Source organism: Uloborus diversus, chromosome 6 (genome assembly GCF_026930045.1).
Source record: "Uloborus diversus isolate 005 chromosome 6, Udiv.v.3.1, whole genome shotgun sequence".
NCBI classification, from domain to species: domain Eukaryota; kingdom Metazoa; phylum Arthropoda; class Arachnida; order Araneae; family Uloboridae; genus Uloborus; species Uloborus diversus.
Genome location: NC_072736.1, coordinates 125,796,234 through 125,816,366, shown reverse-complemented (window position 1 = coordinate 125,816,366; position 20,133 = coordinate 125,796,234). Strand labels below are relative to the sequence as shown.

Below are 20,133 nucleotides of genomic sequence, written 5' to 3'. Positions count from 1 at the left end.
CTCTAAACGGATATTGAAAGACAATTATCGTGTACTGATTGCAAGTTTTGAAGCTTGACTGGTATTCAAGGCAATATGTTCACTGCTAGTTTGCTACACCTGTTCAAATCAGAGACATTTCTCAAAAATGCAAAAATTGAGCAATCCTCAAGAATTGAGTCTGAGTCTCTAATTTACAAGTCAGTAAATACTGTGATTTGAGAAAAAGTTTCTCATCCAAAATGCACATTGACTGTAAAAAGTTACTTCAATTTCTACTTGATGTTGACCTCATCATCTTATACTGTACTTTTGTTCTTTGTTTTTCAGAGACCAATAGATTCTGCAAAAATTATACAATGATTTTTCTCTACAGTAAAAAAAAGTACGTTTCAAAACTAAGACATGATAATAATGAGTTTACAAGGACAAATACCATATTGTTTTCTAATTTACTAAATTTAAAGAAAAGAAGGGGGAAAAAAATAGAAGCGCGCACTCTTTTTTTTCAAAATAAGGAAAAAAAAGTCTTAGAACCCAAGAGGGGGGTGGGGGATTTTATTAAGAATTATTACCCTTTCCATCAGGCTTTCTTGTTTTTCTTTACAAAACACACAAGAAATATAAAATAAGGTTAAGTAGATACTCATCACTACTTTTTCTGTCAATTTGAATGTTGCTGTCATGAAACATTCCAAGAAACTATTTTCAATGGGGTTCTGTATCTCTGCCCATCAAATAAGTTTTTTTAAATTGGCCTTTTAACATTTGAAGTGATGCTTCAAAAAATATTGAAAAGTGCAATTTCTGATAATGAAATTCATAAGTTGAAACTTTTTTGTGTGCTAATATTTTTAAAATTCTTATTAAAACACTATTGCTTAGGGTGGTACTTTAACTTGTGCTTATTTGCACTTTAGCACTTTTCAAACATTTTCCAAACAAGAAAATTATAATTGGCATTCAGACCACACAGTTTTGAGGAAAGCATTTCAATGTTTGCCCACTTTTTAGGCATTTAGTTAAAAGTTAAAGGAAGTATATATAAGGAGGTATAAGGAAGTATTGAATTCCCAATTCTGATTATAAACACTAGCCAACAATAGATATTTTCTTTACAAAACTTGGAGCTTGGATTTGCTACTTGTCAAAAACATATGACCCTGAGAACTGAAAAACAAGTTCTTTACGACCTTGAAACATTCGGTTAGCAAATTTTTCTAACTTCTGTGATATTTCACTGTCAAATCTTAATAAGAGCAACGGTTTGTAAAAATTTTGTTAGTTTAAATCAGTTTGTATTTTCTTTCTTAATCATTTTAACAAAGTAAAATGTTATTGCAAGTCCAATTATAGTTAAAGAAAGAATGGCTTTGTAAATTTGATAACTATATATAAAAGTAACAGTTATATATATTTTTTATTTTCAAAAATACTTCAGCAAGTATTGCACTTCAATAGAAATACATTCCAAAAATACTTGCAAGGAATAATAAAAATAACTTAAAAAAAATGATTTCAAAGAAATTAGAAGAGACAGACAGAAAATTTTTAAGGTATAATCAAAAGATAAAAAGATATTTTGCATTGTGTACATAAAATAAAAGTTTTCAAAATATAAACATTTATGTCCAGCATACTTAAACATGCCAAGTCATCACTATTGCTATGTAATACAGAATGCATTATATCCTCATAGATATACATAATAGCCAATGATCCAGTAACCCGCAAGTTTCAACAATGAAACTCGTGCCATGGCCTGATAATTTGATAACATGCTTTTCTAATGTTTTACATGCAGGGAAAGGCTTTATTGTGACAAGGTTGAACTCGATCCGGTAACTTAACTGTTTTACTGGTAAGACTGCGTCATTTCAGGGGAATGAAGAAACAAAAAAATGGTCAACAATAAATGCTACCTGCTGGAGTTTAGGGCTAATTCACTGGAGTTAGGGTTACAAATTTAACTATCAAAATATCACCAAACAGGCAATTGCTTCGTTCAAATGCAGAAGAGTAGAAGTAAGTTTTCACTTGTCACACCTTGACGGGCGACTTTCTAGTTACTTAATAACAACATTCAAAAAGATAATGAATAAAAGTACAACATAATACTCACTGAATCAAAAAATTGACATAAGCTCTTCTTTAAAGTTAAAATGCCATCCATTTCCTTTTCCACTATGTCATGAAAAGTGCCATTGATCAACTAGGAAAATAAGTACATAAATTAATATCTAAAAGGTAAGCAATAAAAATAGCTCAAAAATTATTTTTATCCTGCTATTAGAGCAAAAACACAGTTGAGCCTAAGGACTTGGATAGATAAAAAGTAGCAAAATATACACTTTGTTGATTACAATTTTAGAACATAGCAAATAAATACAATGGCAGATTTGGCTGTTGTAAAAGGATCTGAAGGTAAGAAGGGCACTTCTTCCCTTTAAAGAGACTATACCATAGTTCCCAACTCAGGAAAATCGCAATGTGTAAAAACTTAACTCTGTTTTTATAATAATTACTTAAATCAAGTCATATAAATGGCTACTAATTGCATGTAAAATACTTCCATGTTCAATTTTCAAAAAGCTTTTTACTTTACAAGTTTCACTGAGAAAGGATTCCTTGTAATTCTGAAACATGCGTGAATTTGTTATAGCAATGTTGAGCAGACTGTACATATGAGGCAGTGAGAAGCAAAGGGATGTAAGTGGCAAAATTAAAAATTTGGAGACAACCAGTACACATGGTAGGTGAACCTCTCCTCTGTCTTGAATCAAGAGATGGTACTAGTAGCCCTGGTAGGTGCTGCCATACAGCATGATTTAGAGAGAAAAAATTCAATGAAAGCCTACCTAGGACCTTATCTTTAAACGTATTTTCCTCGAAACTTTATAAATGCCACTTACATCCCTTTGCTTCTCGCTGCCTCGTATGTCAATTCACACAGCCTGCACAAGGGTTGCCCTTTCCATCAAAGCACTAATTTAAAATTACATTATGAAGAAAAATATTGTTACAAATTCTGTAAATAATAATTATTGTAGTAAAGTAACCTGTAAAAGTTTCCCGTAATGAATATACAGCCCCTATACATTCGGCTGAAGTATATGGTCACCTATTTTTTCATTGATAAGATTTGTGAATGAAAAGAAATAAGAAAGTGTGGAACGGTGTAGCATTTTCTGGAATAGTAGAGAGATCTCTTTCGGTGTGTATAAAAAGTCGTTATGCATGATTAAAAGTTTAGTTTCGATTGAGGATTTGTACTGAGAGTGTATTAGCTTTGTTTCTTGTGAGGCATTTCGCTGTGTTGTTTTTCGTATTTGGAAGTAAATACGTGTGTAACCGTTGAGTTTACGGTGTTGTGTGATATTTGCTTAATTGCTGATGATTAATTTAGCAGTTGTTGACGATCTTTCCTGTACATAGTGTAAATAAATTTCCTGTGTTTTTAATCAAGAACTGTGTCGTCCTTTCAAGAAAGTTGGAAGCTGCACTGGATCCGTTACAATATAAACAATGCAATCGTGTGAAAAAGAAAAAAAACAATTCTCTAAATTACTGTTACATTAGAATCGGTTTAAGGAACTTACAGTAAACATCCTATATGCTTTTAATAATAGGGATTGATAGATATGGTCTTGTATTTCATCACTGAAGTATTCCATATAAGGTTGACCATCTCTAACCTTTTGTTGGCACGGAACATTTAGAGTCTGAAACAAAAAGAGGCAACAGAAAAAAAATAAGCATTTTTCATTTTGAACATAAAATTCGAAATGATACATACAAGTGCGAATTGTTGGATTTATACATTGAATGTTACTCAATACAGGTACTGTATACATTACTTCTTAAAGACTAAGCATTTCGATTCATTTGAAAATCACTATCAGAAACATACATCTATTGTTTTAATGCTTTGCTTTCAGTTTATAATTTGTCGGTTGGATTTTCAATGGGATTCCAAAGCAAAGAAAATGACGAAAGTGGGAGTTGACAAATTAAACAATTTCTTACTAAATTTTAAAAATTTAAAATTTTCTAAATAGTACATAGAGCTAAAGTACTATTCAGGAAAAGTTTTTTACATTTCCAGAATTTCTCAGAACACAGGATACCAAAAAAAAAAAAAAAAAAAAAAAAAAACGCAGCTAGGCTACAGGCTAATCTCTTCACCAAAAATATCCAAAAGCAAAATTGAAATGTTTCTATCTATTATTCACCCCAACTTCAATTTGGGAAAAATACCTACTCCAAATGCAAGTTTAAAAAATGCATTTCCAAACTCAAACAACCCAAGTTTTTTAATTTCCAAGATAGATTTTTTGTTAGGGCCTTTTAAGTTCCAGAGGAATTTTGTTGCTATTTCCTTGAAAGTTCTCCAGGCATCTTTTTAACTAAAAGCATTTTACTTTCAAATAGTATGTCTTTAGAAAATTTCCAAACATCTAGCCCAATGAATTTTTTTTTCTTTATTCTGCCAGAAGGAGCTATGCCAGTCGAGTAAACATTCAAATGAATAATTCAGAAAAAAGCTAGGGACAGGCCAAAAATTGAGACTAATCTAAGTGGTGGCAATTGATGCAGAGGAGTTGGTGCCTACATTTTTCTAGCACCAATCATTTGTATTGGATATTTTGCCATAGAGAGAGATACTAGACATATTTAATTACAATACTTACCATAACCATCCAAAATTCCTTTTCTGGTTGCAGGAAAACTTGCGTCGTTTTTTGTGTGTGCAGTGCTTCGCAAGAAGTTGATCCAAAAGTTCTGAAATTATTATTTACTGTAAGCAAATATTTTCTCTCTCACTAAACCATTAAAAATCAATTTAAAAAAAAAAAAGCATTGGGGTTGTTTATAAGGATTCGATTCAGATGCAAAATGGGGTCCGCTTTGCAGCCCCTTCACAAAAATCTGTATCATCAAAGTAACCAATTCCTGAAATTTCATTCTTAAAATTTAGAGCTTTCACAAAATTTCATTTGCAAAAACAGTTCTTTCATCACTTTTAAGCTCAACTAATTTTATCTAAAAGCAAAATATCAGTTCGAAACTTGGATCAACCCTGCTTATGTCACATATAAGTTGAGCAATTAAGTACAAAAAATGAGATTCCAAATTGAAAATCAAATAAATATAAATAAATAAATAGAGAAAATAACATAAAAAGTAAGGCTGCACTCATTTACTACAGTTGAAAGAGACCCTAAAGAAAACAATAAAAAGATTGACTTGAAAGTTCACTTACTCGGTAAATTTAATCAGGGCTTCACATAGTCCAACAGAACGTGCTTTAGCATTAATATCAACATTATCTGGATAATAATACAGAAGTTTGCGATGCTCCTACAAATACAGAAAATATTTAAATAATCACAAAAAGAAATACACTGTCTATACTGCAGCTAATTTATGCAACCAGCGTTTACAAGAGGAAAGAAATTAAACTGCAACTTAGAGAAATTAAACTCTTACTTTTCCAGGTTTTCCAGAAATAATTCCATTCAATTTCAGTTTGATTTTTGAATTGACAACTTTTAAAGAATCTAAAAATTAGGGATGCACCGAATATTCAATTGGTCAAAGCTTTTTTTTGTTTGCCTATTTGGCAGACACCAAATGTTCGGTTCGGTTGAATACTTTGGTATTCTGAAACCAAATCGTAAATGAATTAAAATATTGAGCAATATGTAAACTGACACATATGTTCAAATACAATGCGTGAAAATAAATGGTATAGTACTACAGTACAAAATTAATTCAAATTGTTTCCTAGTATTAATCACATGGAAAGTAATTTTAACGTAAGAGAAAACACTCTCAATTTAAACTTTGTTGCTCTTCAATTTTTTATTATATCTTGTGACACATAAGCCACTATTACTATCCAATTTGAATATGAAACAGTGACCAGATTAAAAAAAAAAAAAAAACCTCTCAAAATATTAAGGACTCATTAACACATAAAGTCAATTAAATTCGCTAGGTTTTTTTTATTTTTATAAAATATGCATAAAAAGAAAAAAGTTTCACAAATATATATATAAAAAAAAGGTGATTTATAATAGACACTGAATTTCAGTATTTTTCAGTTTTCAAAGTTTTGAAATATTAAACATTGTTTTAAGAAAATATAATTTAATTGAATGTTGTAAATCCAAATTTAATAGTGGTGAATATGGTACAGGACATGAGGTGTGCTGCAGGTAAAAGCAAGATTTTTTAGTTATAAACCAGGGTTCAAGGCCGATCCTAGGGTGTCGGCCGCCCATGTGCAAAGACCTAATGTGCCGCCCCTCAAGAGTAATTTGCATATTTTGACTAATCTTTAACGTCTATGTAAATTTTTCTTTAAATTTCTATGCCTAGTGCGAATTTAAAAAAAGGGGGGGGGGGGGAGGAGAATGATCTTTTAAAGGAAGAATTTTTTTTATAATAAGCTCCTTAGGTACAATTTATATCTTTGAAGAAAGTAATAGATACCAAGGTTTACTAGTCGTAAAAACGCATTTTAGTCTTTCTTCGATGACATCAGAGAAGGGACGGAAGAAGGGGAAGCGTGGGGGGATGCGTCAGGGGTTCAGGGGAGGAGGATTGCACCAAGAAAATTATCGAAATTAGCGTATGAAAAATATTTTTAGTTAAACTTTAGTTGTGTTTGGTTACAAGGACAAGAGAGTCAAGTATATTCAAAGTGCATGGAGAAATTTTCGTAATTGACGTCAAATATCGCAATTTTAGGAACTTTTTCGAGACTTTAGGTGAAAGTAATGTTGCAGTTCTTTCCTAAAATTCTTTCAAAATTGAATTCAATTTCAAGATGTTTTTTAAGACCGTAGCTTAGGAAGGATCGACGTTCTTCCAGAAAAATCTCCAAAACTGAAATTTTGAACCCGCAATTTTGGGTTACCTTTGTTGACGTTGCAAAGGGGAGGGAGATTCAGTCGTCTCCCATCGAAAGATTTCGAAATATAAGTTTAAAACGCAAATTTAGGCCGTCTTTGTTGACCGTAGGGGATCTGGCGGCTATCCTCCTGTAATTTCTCGGCACTATTTTTTCTAAAACCCGTTTTTGGCTAGATTTGAAAACAATATATGAGACGAGAAAATATCCGAACCAGAATATTTTTCGGAACTGAAAGCCATTATAGGCTATTTTTGGGAAGGAAGGATTTTGCAGCTCTTAAGCGTATGTTTCTAAAATCGCAATTTTATAATATCTTTGGTGACGTTAACAAAACTGGGAAGCTTCTACGGATCTTTCGGATGTATTTCAACATTAATATCTGAAAAATATAACTATAGACTTTTGTCCACCTCACCTCTCGACGATTGATGGATATGCCCTATAGCGCCGTAAAAAATTACATAAGCCTGGCAGTTCTCCTCCGAAATTCTTTAGAAATATAAGTCCCAAAATCGTATTTTAAGCATTGTTTGATAACGATTGGATTAACAGCGGGCGGGGGTTCAGTGTGCCCTCACGAACTGTGTTTTTGAAACTGAAGTCAATTTCAGGCTAGTTTAGGCAGAAAGCTGTAACTCCACGGAACCGTCTAAAAACGAAATTTTTAGGCTATGCTTGATTAAGTTAAGTTGGAAGAGGTGAATCAGAGACTTAATTGGGTCCTTAAGATCGATGGTTCAACCAGCAAAATCTTCCGAAAGTAAAGTCCTAGAAACGCAATTTTAAGCCTTCTTTAGTTTCGTCAAGGAGGTCGTGGCATCCTTTTGGATCTTCGTTTCGGAGCTACATTCAAATTTGCTTCCCGAGGCAAAGGCCCTTGCGAAAGTATCTAATCAGTATAGCTTTTTTTTAATAAATAAAATATGTCTTCATTGTTTAGGTCTGTAAAAGCTGGGGGGGGGGGGGGGTAAACATTAGTGGAAGTCCTCGGTGCTCCTTTTAGACGGCACCATTTCATGCTTCAGAAGGGGGCCTTTCCCCTCCCCTGTATCAATGCCTGATTACCGGTTCTGTCACAAACTTTGCAACCAAATGAAGCATGTATGTTAAGAGTAGATATTACTCTTAACACGACAATAAACCAACACAATATTCCCTAACATTCTATTTTTCTTAAACTATGCTATGCTGTCGGGAAATCGACACATACTTTGACAATTGAACATTTAAAAATCAATATATTTATTCTACTTATAATAAGTTAACTTGTGAGAAATTCCTGAGGAATTTTGCTTGATCATGGGAACTATATGATGCGGCCTGCGGCCGCCCCTTGCTTTGGCCGCCCTTGTGCGGCGCACACTCTGCACACCTGCTAGGATCGGCCCTGCCAGGGTTATGGAGTCGGACTGATATTTGTCTAAAGTAGTTAGAGTCGGGAGTCAAAGTTTGAAAATTTTTAGAGCTGGGATTGGTAATTTTTTGGAGTCAAACTGATTTTGAAATAAAGGAGTCAAAGTCAAATGCTCTAAAATTCGTGCAGTCGACCATTTTCCCTTCGACTCCGAAACCGTGAATTCAACATAAAACATGTTATCATGAATATCACTTATCAAATTATATATCAGGAAAGAAATTACTTATCAATTTATGCAGAATTGCAGGTAAATATAATTAGACATTTAATAGAATAATTTGCTTTTAGAATGATTTATTCTATTTTTTACTTGTTTTAAATTAAGAATTATATTTAATGCAGATAAATTGCGGATGTTCAGTAGAGATGCATTAGGGTCATTTTCCCTAAACAGCGCAATTTGGACAGGGCAAGGAATGGCATTCACTGTGCCAGGGGAATGACACTTAGAGGAAATAATGCGTTTTACTGATGATATTATAATTTATGTGGGAAAAGGAAACACTACTTTTATGAAATTGAAAAAGATCCAATGTCTTGGTGTCCAAAAAGTAGTTATTGTGGTTATTTGTTTCCCTTACATTTTACAGGGGAATGACAAAAATTAAAGTTAACTTATATATTGTCATAACTGCAAACAACAAATATCAATGTCACTTAAAGTAAGGGGGGGAACTCTATACAAACAAGAGTCAATCATTCATTGAGGGATTATTACAAAATTAAATGAATTATCAAAGACAGGGTAATGACAGTCATTAAAAATACTTATCAAGATTTAACTTGAGATCACCCGAATAATATTCGACACCGTATATTTATTCAAAAAGAACTAATTAAGATTATTTCTATGATGAGACCAGAATTCAAAGATTAAATTATGAGTTAATACAACTATTACCAGGTGTGAGAAACATTCATTCCATTCCTCGACAGGGGAATGACAAAAAATCAAAGGACATTTTTTACTATTTTTTTTTAAATAGTGCAAACCTTGAAGAATTTTTTTTCTATTTTACAACATTGGATAACACTTCTTAAGAGGTTAAACAAAATTTTCTGTACAAATATGCATGGCTTCCTGAATCTTTAGAGCTGATTTTGCTTTAAGGTGGAGGTAGGGACACACAGGGGAATGACATTTATCATGTCAAAAAAATATTTAAATGTATAATAATAATAGAGAGTTTGTTTTAACTTATTTTACAAACATAAAAACATGTTGTTAAAGCATTCTAGCATCAGTTTTATTTCTATACTAGTTAGTTTGTTATTTTTGGAGCAAAGACAAGAATTTAGCAGTTTAGAGAAAATGACCCTAACATTTCATTAAAGACATGAAATAAACATTTTCTATTTTAAATTGGTGTAAAATAAAAACAAAATATATTATAGCTAAAATGTTTTAATTAGATATTTGGCATTTTGCTGAATATTCAGTTAGAATTTTAACTGAATATTCAGTACACAGTGCATCCCTACTAAAAATTTAATTTCTTTACCAATAATGAACTATTAATTAATTTAGTTTTAGAACTTTGATATTCATTTTGTAATGCTTCTTTCTAATGATATAGTAAGGCTTTGGGTAAGTATGGTAGAGCTTCAATAATTCAAGTTCTCGACTATCCAAATCGCCGATTATCCAAATCGCTTCAAGAGTTTAAAAAACATTTTTTCCCAAGAAAACTGGATTGAACTATTAATGTATTTTGTAAATATAAAAAATAAACCAGTTGCTTATTTTGTAATGAATATATTTCAGTTATGCAGTTAAAAGCAGCAGGGCCGGATTTGGAAGTGTGGAGGCCCCGGGGCAACGAAGGAGTGGAAGCCCCTAATCATCATATTTTCGAAAATATCCGATTCTTTGATATATATCCGAATATTTTGATATATATGTATATATCCGATATTTTCGATCAGCACTTTAATAGTAAATACATCCTGTAGTTACTGCTATTTATTTTTTTTTTCATTATTATTATTATAATCAAAAGGGTAGAAAAAACGTAAAAATTTGCTGACCCGTGAAAGTTAGGATATTTTGTAAAAATTTTATTGTGGGGGCCCTTTGTTGTGGAGGCCTCGGGGCAGTAGCCCCACTTGCTCTCCCTTAAATCTGGCCCTGAAAAGAAGCATAACTCCAGGGACAATTCTGACTGGATAAGGTGCATAATTTTACTTTAACTCATAATTTTACTTTAATTTGTCACAAAATGCTGAATGAGAATGAAGTGCTAAAGTTTGTTACATTATCTCTGAGCAAATTGCTAAAAAATCAAACTGATGGTGAGATTGTAAAGCAGTGCATGCAATATGCAATTGAAATTAAATGGAATTTTTAAACAGATGCTTTTATCATAATAAGGAATTTTAAGTACTTTTCTTTTTCTAATGGAGAGTTTGAAAGACTAATGGGAATTTTTAGGGCTTGTTGTCCTTACTCTGACAGGAACCTTTAAGGATTATTGTCCTCAGTCAAAATTAAGGATCATTAGGGACTAGTGTGAAGATTGTACAGGGGATTTTGGAGGACTATTGTCCTAATTCTAATAAGGATTTAAAAGGTCTGTTGATGCTATTGTGGGACTGTTGCCTATATACTCTAATTTTTATCTATATTTCTCCTTATTCATTCCAGTATTTTAACTTTTAGGGGAGTGTAAACTTTATTTTGAAAGATTTCTCATTCAAATGCAAATTTTTATTGACTAAGGTTCAAACTTTAACTGGGATTTTTAGGAACTATCGTCATTATTCCGACTCATGGCACTATTTATTTCCTTTTAGTTAACATTGATTGTTGAACACACATGTCATTTGATGTAACTTTTATTTTCGAGGTAGAGCATGCAACACAACTAGTGAAAGTATATAACAAATGTTCTCAGAGTTGACTGACAGAGCTCATTGGTGAAAAGTCATTTGATAATGTTTGCAACGGAAGTCTATACATTGCTAGTCTCATCTCCCAGAGTTGATTGCGAGTTTCTCAGAGTTTTCCAGTGGTATTTTAAAATTCCTTGAGAACTTCTGGTTTCCGGAGTGATTGGTGAGTGGACATACTAAAATAAGGTATAGACTTCAACAGATGGATTTTTTTCTCTTGCAAATATTGCTTTTTGGCAAATTTATAAAAGAAAAAAAAAGCTATGAAAGTGGCGTTTTCAATCGAAAATTTGTAAATCTTACCCACGATTCTGAAATTTGTAAAAGAGGGGCAAAGTGGACCCAATTTGTACCTGAGACAACCTCTTTGAATTTCTGAATGAAAACCTGCATCTCTAATATAATGCCCCATTTTTTTTTAAATTTTCTTCCCCAAAGATGTAAAATCTAATTGCTGTTGAAATGACCTTATTTTGGAAATCAAACACCAGGATCATACTAATGAATGATCCAAATAAGAAAAAGTCATAGCTAGGTTTTTACTGTGGAAAAAACCCTGCAACAACGATAAAATTAACGCTCTGACATTACTGCTAAAAGGAGCTTACAGAATCATGAAATTTGAATAAGGAGTTGCTTTAAAAATACCGAATGCACCAGACAAATATACAATTAAGCGCATTGTATGATTTTTTAGAAACATTTTTAGCACGTTTATGATTTATTACTTTGAATTTTATTTCTTGAACTCTCAATCTAGCCCCTCTATATTTTGTAATCCAAATACAAAAGTGACGACCAGCAACAGGCTCTGGGCCCAGCTAGACTGGTCCTAGTCAATTTACAATCCCCAGTGAAGATCAATGGCCCTCTTAAAACTGTCTACTCCTTTGCTCATTAGCACCTCTTCCGGTAAGCTGTTCCAAGGTTCCACTACCCTGCTAAAATAATAATTTTTCCTAATATCCATGTTAGCCTGAGATTTAAATAGCTTAAAACAATGACCCCTTGTCCTGTTTTCAGTGCTAAACTTTAACCCCGTAACATCTCTCGTTTTAATAAATTTAAACAGCTGAATCATGTCCCCTTGGCCTCTTCTTTGCTCAAGACTACATTTTTAGCCTTCTAAGCCTGGAATCATAATCTAAGTGGGAAAGTCCACTTATTAGCCTTGTAGCCCGCCTTTGAACCCTTTCCAATACATTGTCTTTCTTAAGATAAGGAGACCAAAACTGAACAGCATACTCCAAATGGGGCCTTACCAAACTTCTATATAAGGGCAGAAGAACTTCTTTAGATTTGTTTGAAATAGATCTATTGATAAACCCAAGCATCTTATTGGCTTTGTTGCTAGCAATGCTGCACTGTTGGCTAAACTTTAAATCCTGACTTATTAAGACCCCCAGATCAGTAACTTTGTCTACCTGACTAATGACTGAACCTTACAAATAATAACTTGTACACTTATTTCCATGCCCTAAATGTAGCAATGGAACTACAAAGCATACAATGGAACTCTCTCTTTATAGTCATATACAACAACCAAATTTCAGAAAGAAATGCAAAACTTTTGTGAGTAATGCTTCAAAAAGCAATGAAATGATAGTCTCTATTTTTTAATTAAACTTACATCATCTTCTCGATCACAAAATGAAGAATTGAACACAAAAAAATTATTGAGGGAAACTGGAGTTTTTGACATTCTGTCGATTTAGGCTATTTGATTAAGTAATGAAATGATTCTTGCCAGTAGCTAACTAACCACAAGGTCAACATTTACTAATTATTTGTGAAAAAGAAACCTTATAAAAACATGTCGAGTTTTTTACACGTCGTTCAATGCAGGAACGATCCTGGGTCCATGGTTACCATATTGGCGACTTCATCTATTTCAAGGCGAGTTCTTATCAACATGACGAACATGATGCCAAAAAAAAAGTGCGATACCATAAGCAGTACAGTTGCAGTTTATTTTTCCTTTTTGGAAACACTTCTTGAAGGAGTATGTTCTTTCCGATTTTAAGTGTACTTTTTTTCATGTATTTGGTATTTTCAAGAATGGTAAGCATCATTAAATGCAAATTAGTTTAAGAAAATAAACTGGTTCGTTCTGTATTCTAGAGTTATATATTTTGAATTATAATAAAACAAACTAAATGACGTTACAGTTTTTCCGCATTTTTTATGAAATTCCATTTGCACCAAAAAAATCTTTCCTAAATCAGAGATGCTCCTCTTCCCCCTCAAGAACAATGATGTCCCCTCCCATCAAATGCATCCCCAAAATGAGATACCCTAAAAACGACAAAGACAACTTTTAGCAAACCCACCTCTCCCTAAAAATTTCAATCATGCTGTCTGCTCTGAAGTCCCACTCGTTGCACTTTATTTATCTAATTATTTAGAAGCTAGACAGCTTCACATAGATAGAGGACTGCGTGCCAAGCGCCTTGCCTCCGGACACACACAGGAAAGATTTACAACACTAGAGAAGGAAATAACACTCAAGGCACAGGCGGGAATCGAACCCACGATCTTCAGCTTGGAAGACGAAGCTTCTACTACAGAGCTACGGAGGCCCCCTCGTTGTACTAACTACCTTAATTTTGATAACATATCACTCAAGGGGGATCGTGGCATGAACCGTACCATAGAAATTTTAGGGGGTATCCTGGGTGCTGCTCCCGATTGAGAGGAGGGGACAACTACGAAACACATAGATGCAGAGGGGTACCTACCGTGGGGAGGTCATGCCGCACTGCACCATCGAAATTGTTATGGGGGGGGATTTCGAGTGGTATTTTCCCTGTTGGAGTCTTATTTTGTAGGGGGTGCACCCTTGCTCTTAAGGGGAGGGGGAAATCCCTAGATGCAGTAATTTTGCAAACTTTTTCTGCAAAATAATAGTTGTAACATTTTTCATTAGAAATGGTTCATTAAAAATTTTAATATTTTCTCTCTTTTTTTTTTTTTGTAACATAGATACAGCATACGCAACTTTCAAGAGAAACAATATTAACTTTTGTGTCAAAATGAACTGTATATCGCTTGTCCAACCCCATGCCGTTATGCATAAGCTTTGGAAAAAGCAGCAATAATTAGTTGGATACAGTGGCAATAAATATTGAGAGTTCAGAGATTGGTAATAAAATGATATGTATGACTTATTAAGAACGTCGGTAAATAGCAAAAGTAGTACTTCCTTGCAAATGAAGAAATTCACAGGACATCAGTGGACGCCCAAAAACAGAAGCACAATCTTTTAGATATTGGGCTTTGGGAGGGGGGGGGGAGCACTTTCATTGAGTCTCAAGCAATTCTCACTAATCCTTGAGTGCTTATGAAAATACGAAGATTGCTAATGAGCCACAAGTAAGTCCGTCGTCATTTAGGGGGTTCGGGGCATGGGCGCGCATAAGCAAAATTTTAAGGGGGGAGGTGGTCAGATATTTTTTCCATGGTTTAGTAAGATACTTTCCGCATAGAAACCGATTTCAGTACAGATTAGAGTTATTAAAATTTGACATTTTAATAATTTATTCATTAATGGCTGGAGAAATGTTTTTACTTTCTTGCTAGAAAAAAAGTACTAAAAGCAAGGAAGTTCTAATTTCCAAGGTGGGGCTTGAGCCCCCATTCCCCCCCCCCCTCCATGTGGACGAAAGGGAGAAAGGTCGAAAGTCCCCCTTGCTTTGGAAAAATAATGCTTTTTATTAGTTATAAGTGGATAGCGGGAGTGTTTTTCGTTGTTTTTCCCAAGTCAATTCCCATTGAGTGCACACACCCCTCCCTCCATGTCAAATTTAGAAATGAAGGACCGCAGAAAAATATTTCCGATTGTGCTGCCCCCTAATAGAGAATATGTTAGAATTCCCCCCCCCCCTTCCACTTCAAAGAAAACGCAAACCTACCTGGACTTAAAGGCTACCCACCGATCTGTTACGTTAAACTATTATTTATTAATTGATTGCAGCGAAAAGGCAAGGAGCAAGTTACCACTTCATTAAGTTATTTACTTAGCCCAATTTATATAATATGTGCATATAAGTATACAAAGGGCAAATGTATGTTCAAACTGACAAACTAAAAAAATTCCTCTCCTCTCCTACTCCATGATTAACAGACATTAAATTAACGTGACTAGGGGCGCAACCCCCTCCCCTTCCCCGTTTAAAAATTCCCTACTCTTGATTTTCTCCTGCAATAGAAACTGAGTATTCTCCGCATCGTTCCCTTGTTTTTTTTTTTTTTTGAAATGACGAGCCTGTCAGGTGCTTGTACACTCAAAACAGCCTTCATTTAAATAAAAAAAAAATAAATAAATAAAAACTATGACTTTTTAGTAATTAAAAAAAAAAAAACATTTAATACAGAAAAATGTTCATAAAGCAAACGGATTAAGGAGAAAAAAAAACGATAACACTTGTTTAAAATAGAAAAGAATTTTCCAAGTAATGTGTTTCATGAAAAGAATTTTCCAAGTAATGTGTTTCATGAAAAGAATTTTCCAAGTAATGTGTTTCATATGATACATGATAGAATTCTGAATAGATTAAAATTTGACAAACTCTTAATAAAACTCTATGTGAAACATAAAGTTAAATAACAATTCTTAATAAAACTATTTAATATATAAAGCAGAATAACTTTCTTGTAAATATACAGGCGTCTCTCGTATTCATTCCGTGTAGTATCGAAATCGTGTTATACGAGACTTTTTTAAACTTATTAACATATTTTTTACACTAATTAATCATGTTACATAGTAAAAATCATGTCAATATGTATCGTGTTGTATCGAAACCGTGTTATACGAGACTTAGAAATAATGTAAATCAAAGCAAGTCTATCGTGTTATATCGAAACCAAGTTTCATGAAAAACAAAGTAAAACCTCATTAGAGTTATCAAACATTAACAGAATGTATTAAACAAAAAAGAAATGTCTTCTTTATTAAAGATAACTTTCGTGTTATATCAAAACCATGAAGTATTAAATTGAAGTTTCGTACTGTGTAATATCGAAACCGTGTTGTGCAAGTACCGTGTTATACGAGGGACGAATGTACTACAGTAAATTTGTTAAAATCAAACGTCAATTACATTGATTGTATTATAAATTAAAACCTGCTAAGTGTGAAGCATATGCAAAATATAATGTTGTGGTTTTATTTTAATTTAGAAGCAAAATTACGCACTTATAATTGTTATGTGTGTTGTTTAAATGCTAACACTGAAAAACACAATTACAGCATATAACCAAATCCAGAATAAAACATTCTTAAAAATTGGATGGTATGATAAATTGAGGAATGTCTTCACATGCTTTTGAGCACTTATTCAACATGGTGCGAATATTTTTAATGCTCTTGCTCAAATGTTCTTGACATTGAAATATGAATATAGCTTAAAATTACTCCTCTGTTAATTTGAAAGGATGATCTTTTTAAAATCCCCACGGAAAACACATATCTAATGACTATCATGCTAAACTTGTTACCAAACAACTATATTATTTTTACCATTATCTACTAATATAGTGCTTTTGTAGAAAACAATTAAAGTACAAGAAAAATATATTTGACCCAAAGAAAGACAATCATTTTCTCTTTTAACTATAGCTTTGAAATTTAATATTTAAATACATAATTGAAAAAACTATGTATGTCATTGCTTTGACAGGTTTTTTGAAACATATCAATAACATAAAGCATATATACCACTACTATTATGCACTTAAGTTTTGCTGATACCTTTTACTTAAAATGCAATGTTGTGATTTAATGCTCATTTCTTTTGATTCCCCTCACTAGAATACTTTGCTTAATTTTACTTTCCTCATACCCCTAATTTCTTACACCATAAAATTACAGATAGTGGTCTCCAAGTTTTAATGCCAGCATGCCAAAGTTTTGTAAATGTTTTCCTTTTGACATTTATGAAACTTTTTGCACCAGGAAAAACTTTAGAGTACTGAGCTAACTACAGGAATAACTTAGAGAAGCATATTCATTTTTGGTATGATAACAGCAAGAATTTGTTTTAAAATAGAATAATACACAGATTTTTTTTAAGCCGGCTGTGTTACAATTCTAAGCAAAATAATTGTACCAAAAATAAAACATATCTGTGACCAAGTAAAAATGTTCAAACTTTTTATCTCGAGGAAAATTAGCCTAAAAAATGTTAGCATTTATAAAGAGGGTTTTAGTCATAAATTAAGTGACAGCACCCCTTTATATTAATTCTGTAAATGCTTTTTATTACATCAGACACAAGAATCATATAAAGTAACTGTCATGCAAAGTCTAAATTCAACTAGTGTCGTGCTTAAGTTTTCATGAAATCATCCATCTTCTCGCTATTCAGGATCAAACAATTGCCATCTTGGTAAACTAACATGGAGGAACCCTTCTGAAAAATATACAATAAGCAAAAAATGTATTCATAATTCACAATACAAATTGAACATTCAACTTTGGGCACATTGAAATAATTATTTTTATACTTATCCCACAGGAAGTTTGTGCATCAAATGAACTTAATACTGATTTCTGACTGCAAAGCATAGACCCACCATTTCAAAGATTCTAATGGTTGTTCTTGTTCATTGAAAGGTCCAGTTAAAGCATTATTACCAGCAAAATTAAGACTTTGCAGCAGACTTTAATAAAGTAACTGTCATGCAAAGTCTAAATTCAACTAGTGTCGTGCTTTAAGTTTCCATGAAATCATCCATCTTCTCGCTATTCAGGATCAAACAATTGTCATCTTGGTAAACTAACATGGAGGAACCCTTCTGAAAAATATACAATAAGCGAAAAATGTATTCATAATACAAATAGAACAGTAAACTTTGGGCACACTGAAATAAAGCACTTTTATACACATGTCCGCAGGAATTTTGTGCATCAGATGAACTTGGAACTGATGACTGACCAGTGAAAAACCCACAATCTCAAAGATTTCAATCATTGCTCTAACAATGACTGCTCACTGAAAGGTGAACTTATACTTCAGGTTCTATTGACAAATGTACCAGGTGCCCTACTAATTTAATAGAATAGTGTTTCATGCTTAAATAATTTAGCTCTTAGCAAACTACAAAAATCTTTCATTTGTTGCTAGACAAAGTTAAAGTTCAATAGAGATTAAAAATCTGGCATATGATTTTAAGTAATGAATTAAACAGCTAAATAGTTTCAATTATGTAGGATTAGGAAATAAGTATTTTACTCATGATAAACACCTATTTGTTACACATCTATGATGCTGGATAAGAATAATACCTAAAATGCATGAATTTTGACAGTAAATTAAACAGCATACTGATTTTTGACACCAAGAATATGAAAATTAATAAATGTTCATTTTTGGCACACCCAGGAAGGCTAATAGGGAGAATATTCAACAAGAAGAAAAGATATGATTATTGAAGGGAAGGGGACTTAACAGGAAGAACCTTTACAGAGTTAATTTTTGAAGGAAATATTTTGCCGGGAAATTGAACAGTTAAAGGGCTATTCCACGGAAAATGGTAATTTTTTCCCGCACGTAATGCTTCGTATATTTCATAAAAAATAATAATTTAAAAGGATAATGAACAAAATTTTGTTGCTTAAGACATCACAAACGCATGTGTGACTTCTTTAGCCAAAACTTTCAAAAATTATTTATTTTTTATGAAATACAGAAACCGTCACGTGCGGGACAAAATGACCATTTTCAATGGAATAGGCATAGACATATTTTTTTTTTCAATGGTTTAAATAATTATTTCTTAACTTATGAGATATGTGTCCTTTACATTGGAACCATAGCTTTCAAAACCAGCAATTTGTTTCGTCATTGCTGTATTAAAAGAGCAAAAATATTAGGTTATCCACAAGCAAGTTACCAGAGGTTGACTTTAGATGTCCCGCACGTGACGCATGTAAATTTTAATTTAAATAACAAAATTGTTTCAGAGGTATCTTTGTATCAAATTTAAAGATAAAAATTGCTTACCCCAGTTTCATTAAAATATTAAGAGATATGACGAAATGTTAATGAAATTTAAGCGTATTTTTGTCCCACATGTGACGGAGGAATGGCCCTAAATGGTTTCAACTATGCAACAGGAAAAGAAAATAAATGTCAGAATGAAGTCATTTGATGCTCAACTACACAGGAGACAGAATCCTTACTTAAGACTTGATATCTGAAAGAAAGTTAATTTTGGTAGAAAATTAAATTTGCTGATAAATATTCCTAATTGTTCAAGGAACAAAAATGCTTTACAGTACAATTTTCAATAGCGTTCATTAAAAACACATCTTTGCACGCTAATGGCTAACAGGAGGAATCTGTCCTTAAGAATAGATGACAGGAATAAATTTAATTCTGGCAATAATTAAATTAATTATACATCAAAATGAATTTACTAAATGAAAGAAATTAAACAATTTACTCACGATAACAGATTTCTAGTTGACGCAGATCTATGCACGCTAAAGGCTGACAGGAACAATTCTGACAAAAGTCAACACATCTGAGAAAAATGATTGTTAATTAATGATGATAATTAAGCAACTCAGTAGCTTTTTTAATTATGCAAGGAAAAGGAAACATCTAAATGTTTCACAAAGGATTTAAACGTTTAATGATGTGAATACATGCACGCTTACAGGAAGAATCTTCAAGGACGTCTTAAAGAAATGTACGTTAATTTAGGCGGGAAATTAAAAGAAGCCTAATAGTTTCGATTATTCAAGGGGGGGGGGGGGAAGCAAAAATCTCAAGCACACGAGAAACGTTTATTTAATGCACACCTATGCAAGCTAACGTCTAACAATAATTTCCCATATTATATTAGTTATCTGAAAGACGTCTAATTATGGCATAATATAAATTTTGTTCGGATAGAAAGTACAGTTGCACAGAAC

The 20,133-nt window shown here is 32.8% G+C and overlaps 1 protein-coding gene across 1 annotated transcript in view; it reads right to left on the bottom strand.

The window, feature by feature from the left end:
• LOC129223925 (vacuolar fusion protein CCZ1 homolog) overlaps positions 1 to 13,037 on the bottom strand; it is a 35,783-nt gene extending 22,746 nt beyond the window's left edge. Inside the window, exons 1-5 of the mRNA XM_054858305.1 lie at positions 12,841 to 13,037; positions 5,243 to 5,340; positions 4,671 to 4,761; positions 3,579 to 3,701; positions 2,102 to 2,191 (exon numbers count right to left, since the gene is read on the bottom strand). Of these exons, the coding sequence (XP_054714280.1) occupies positions 2,102 to 2,191; positions 3,579 to 3,701; positions 4,671 to 4,761; positions 5,243 to 5,340; positions 12,841 to 12,912 (474 nt within the window). The 5' untranslated portion in view covers positions 12,913 to 13,037. The remainder of the gene's footprint in view (positions 1 to 2,101; positions 2,192 to 3,578; positions 3,702 to 4,670; positions 4,762 to 5,242; positions 5,341 to 12,840) is intronic.
• Between the last annotated feature and the right edge of the window lie 7,096 nt (positions 13,038 to 20,133).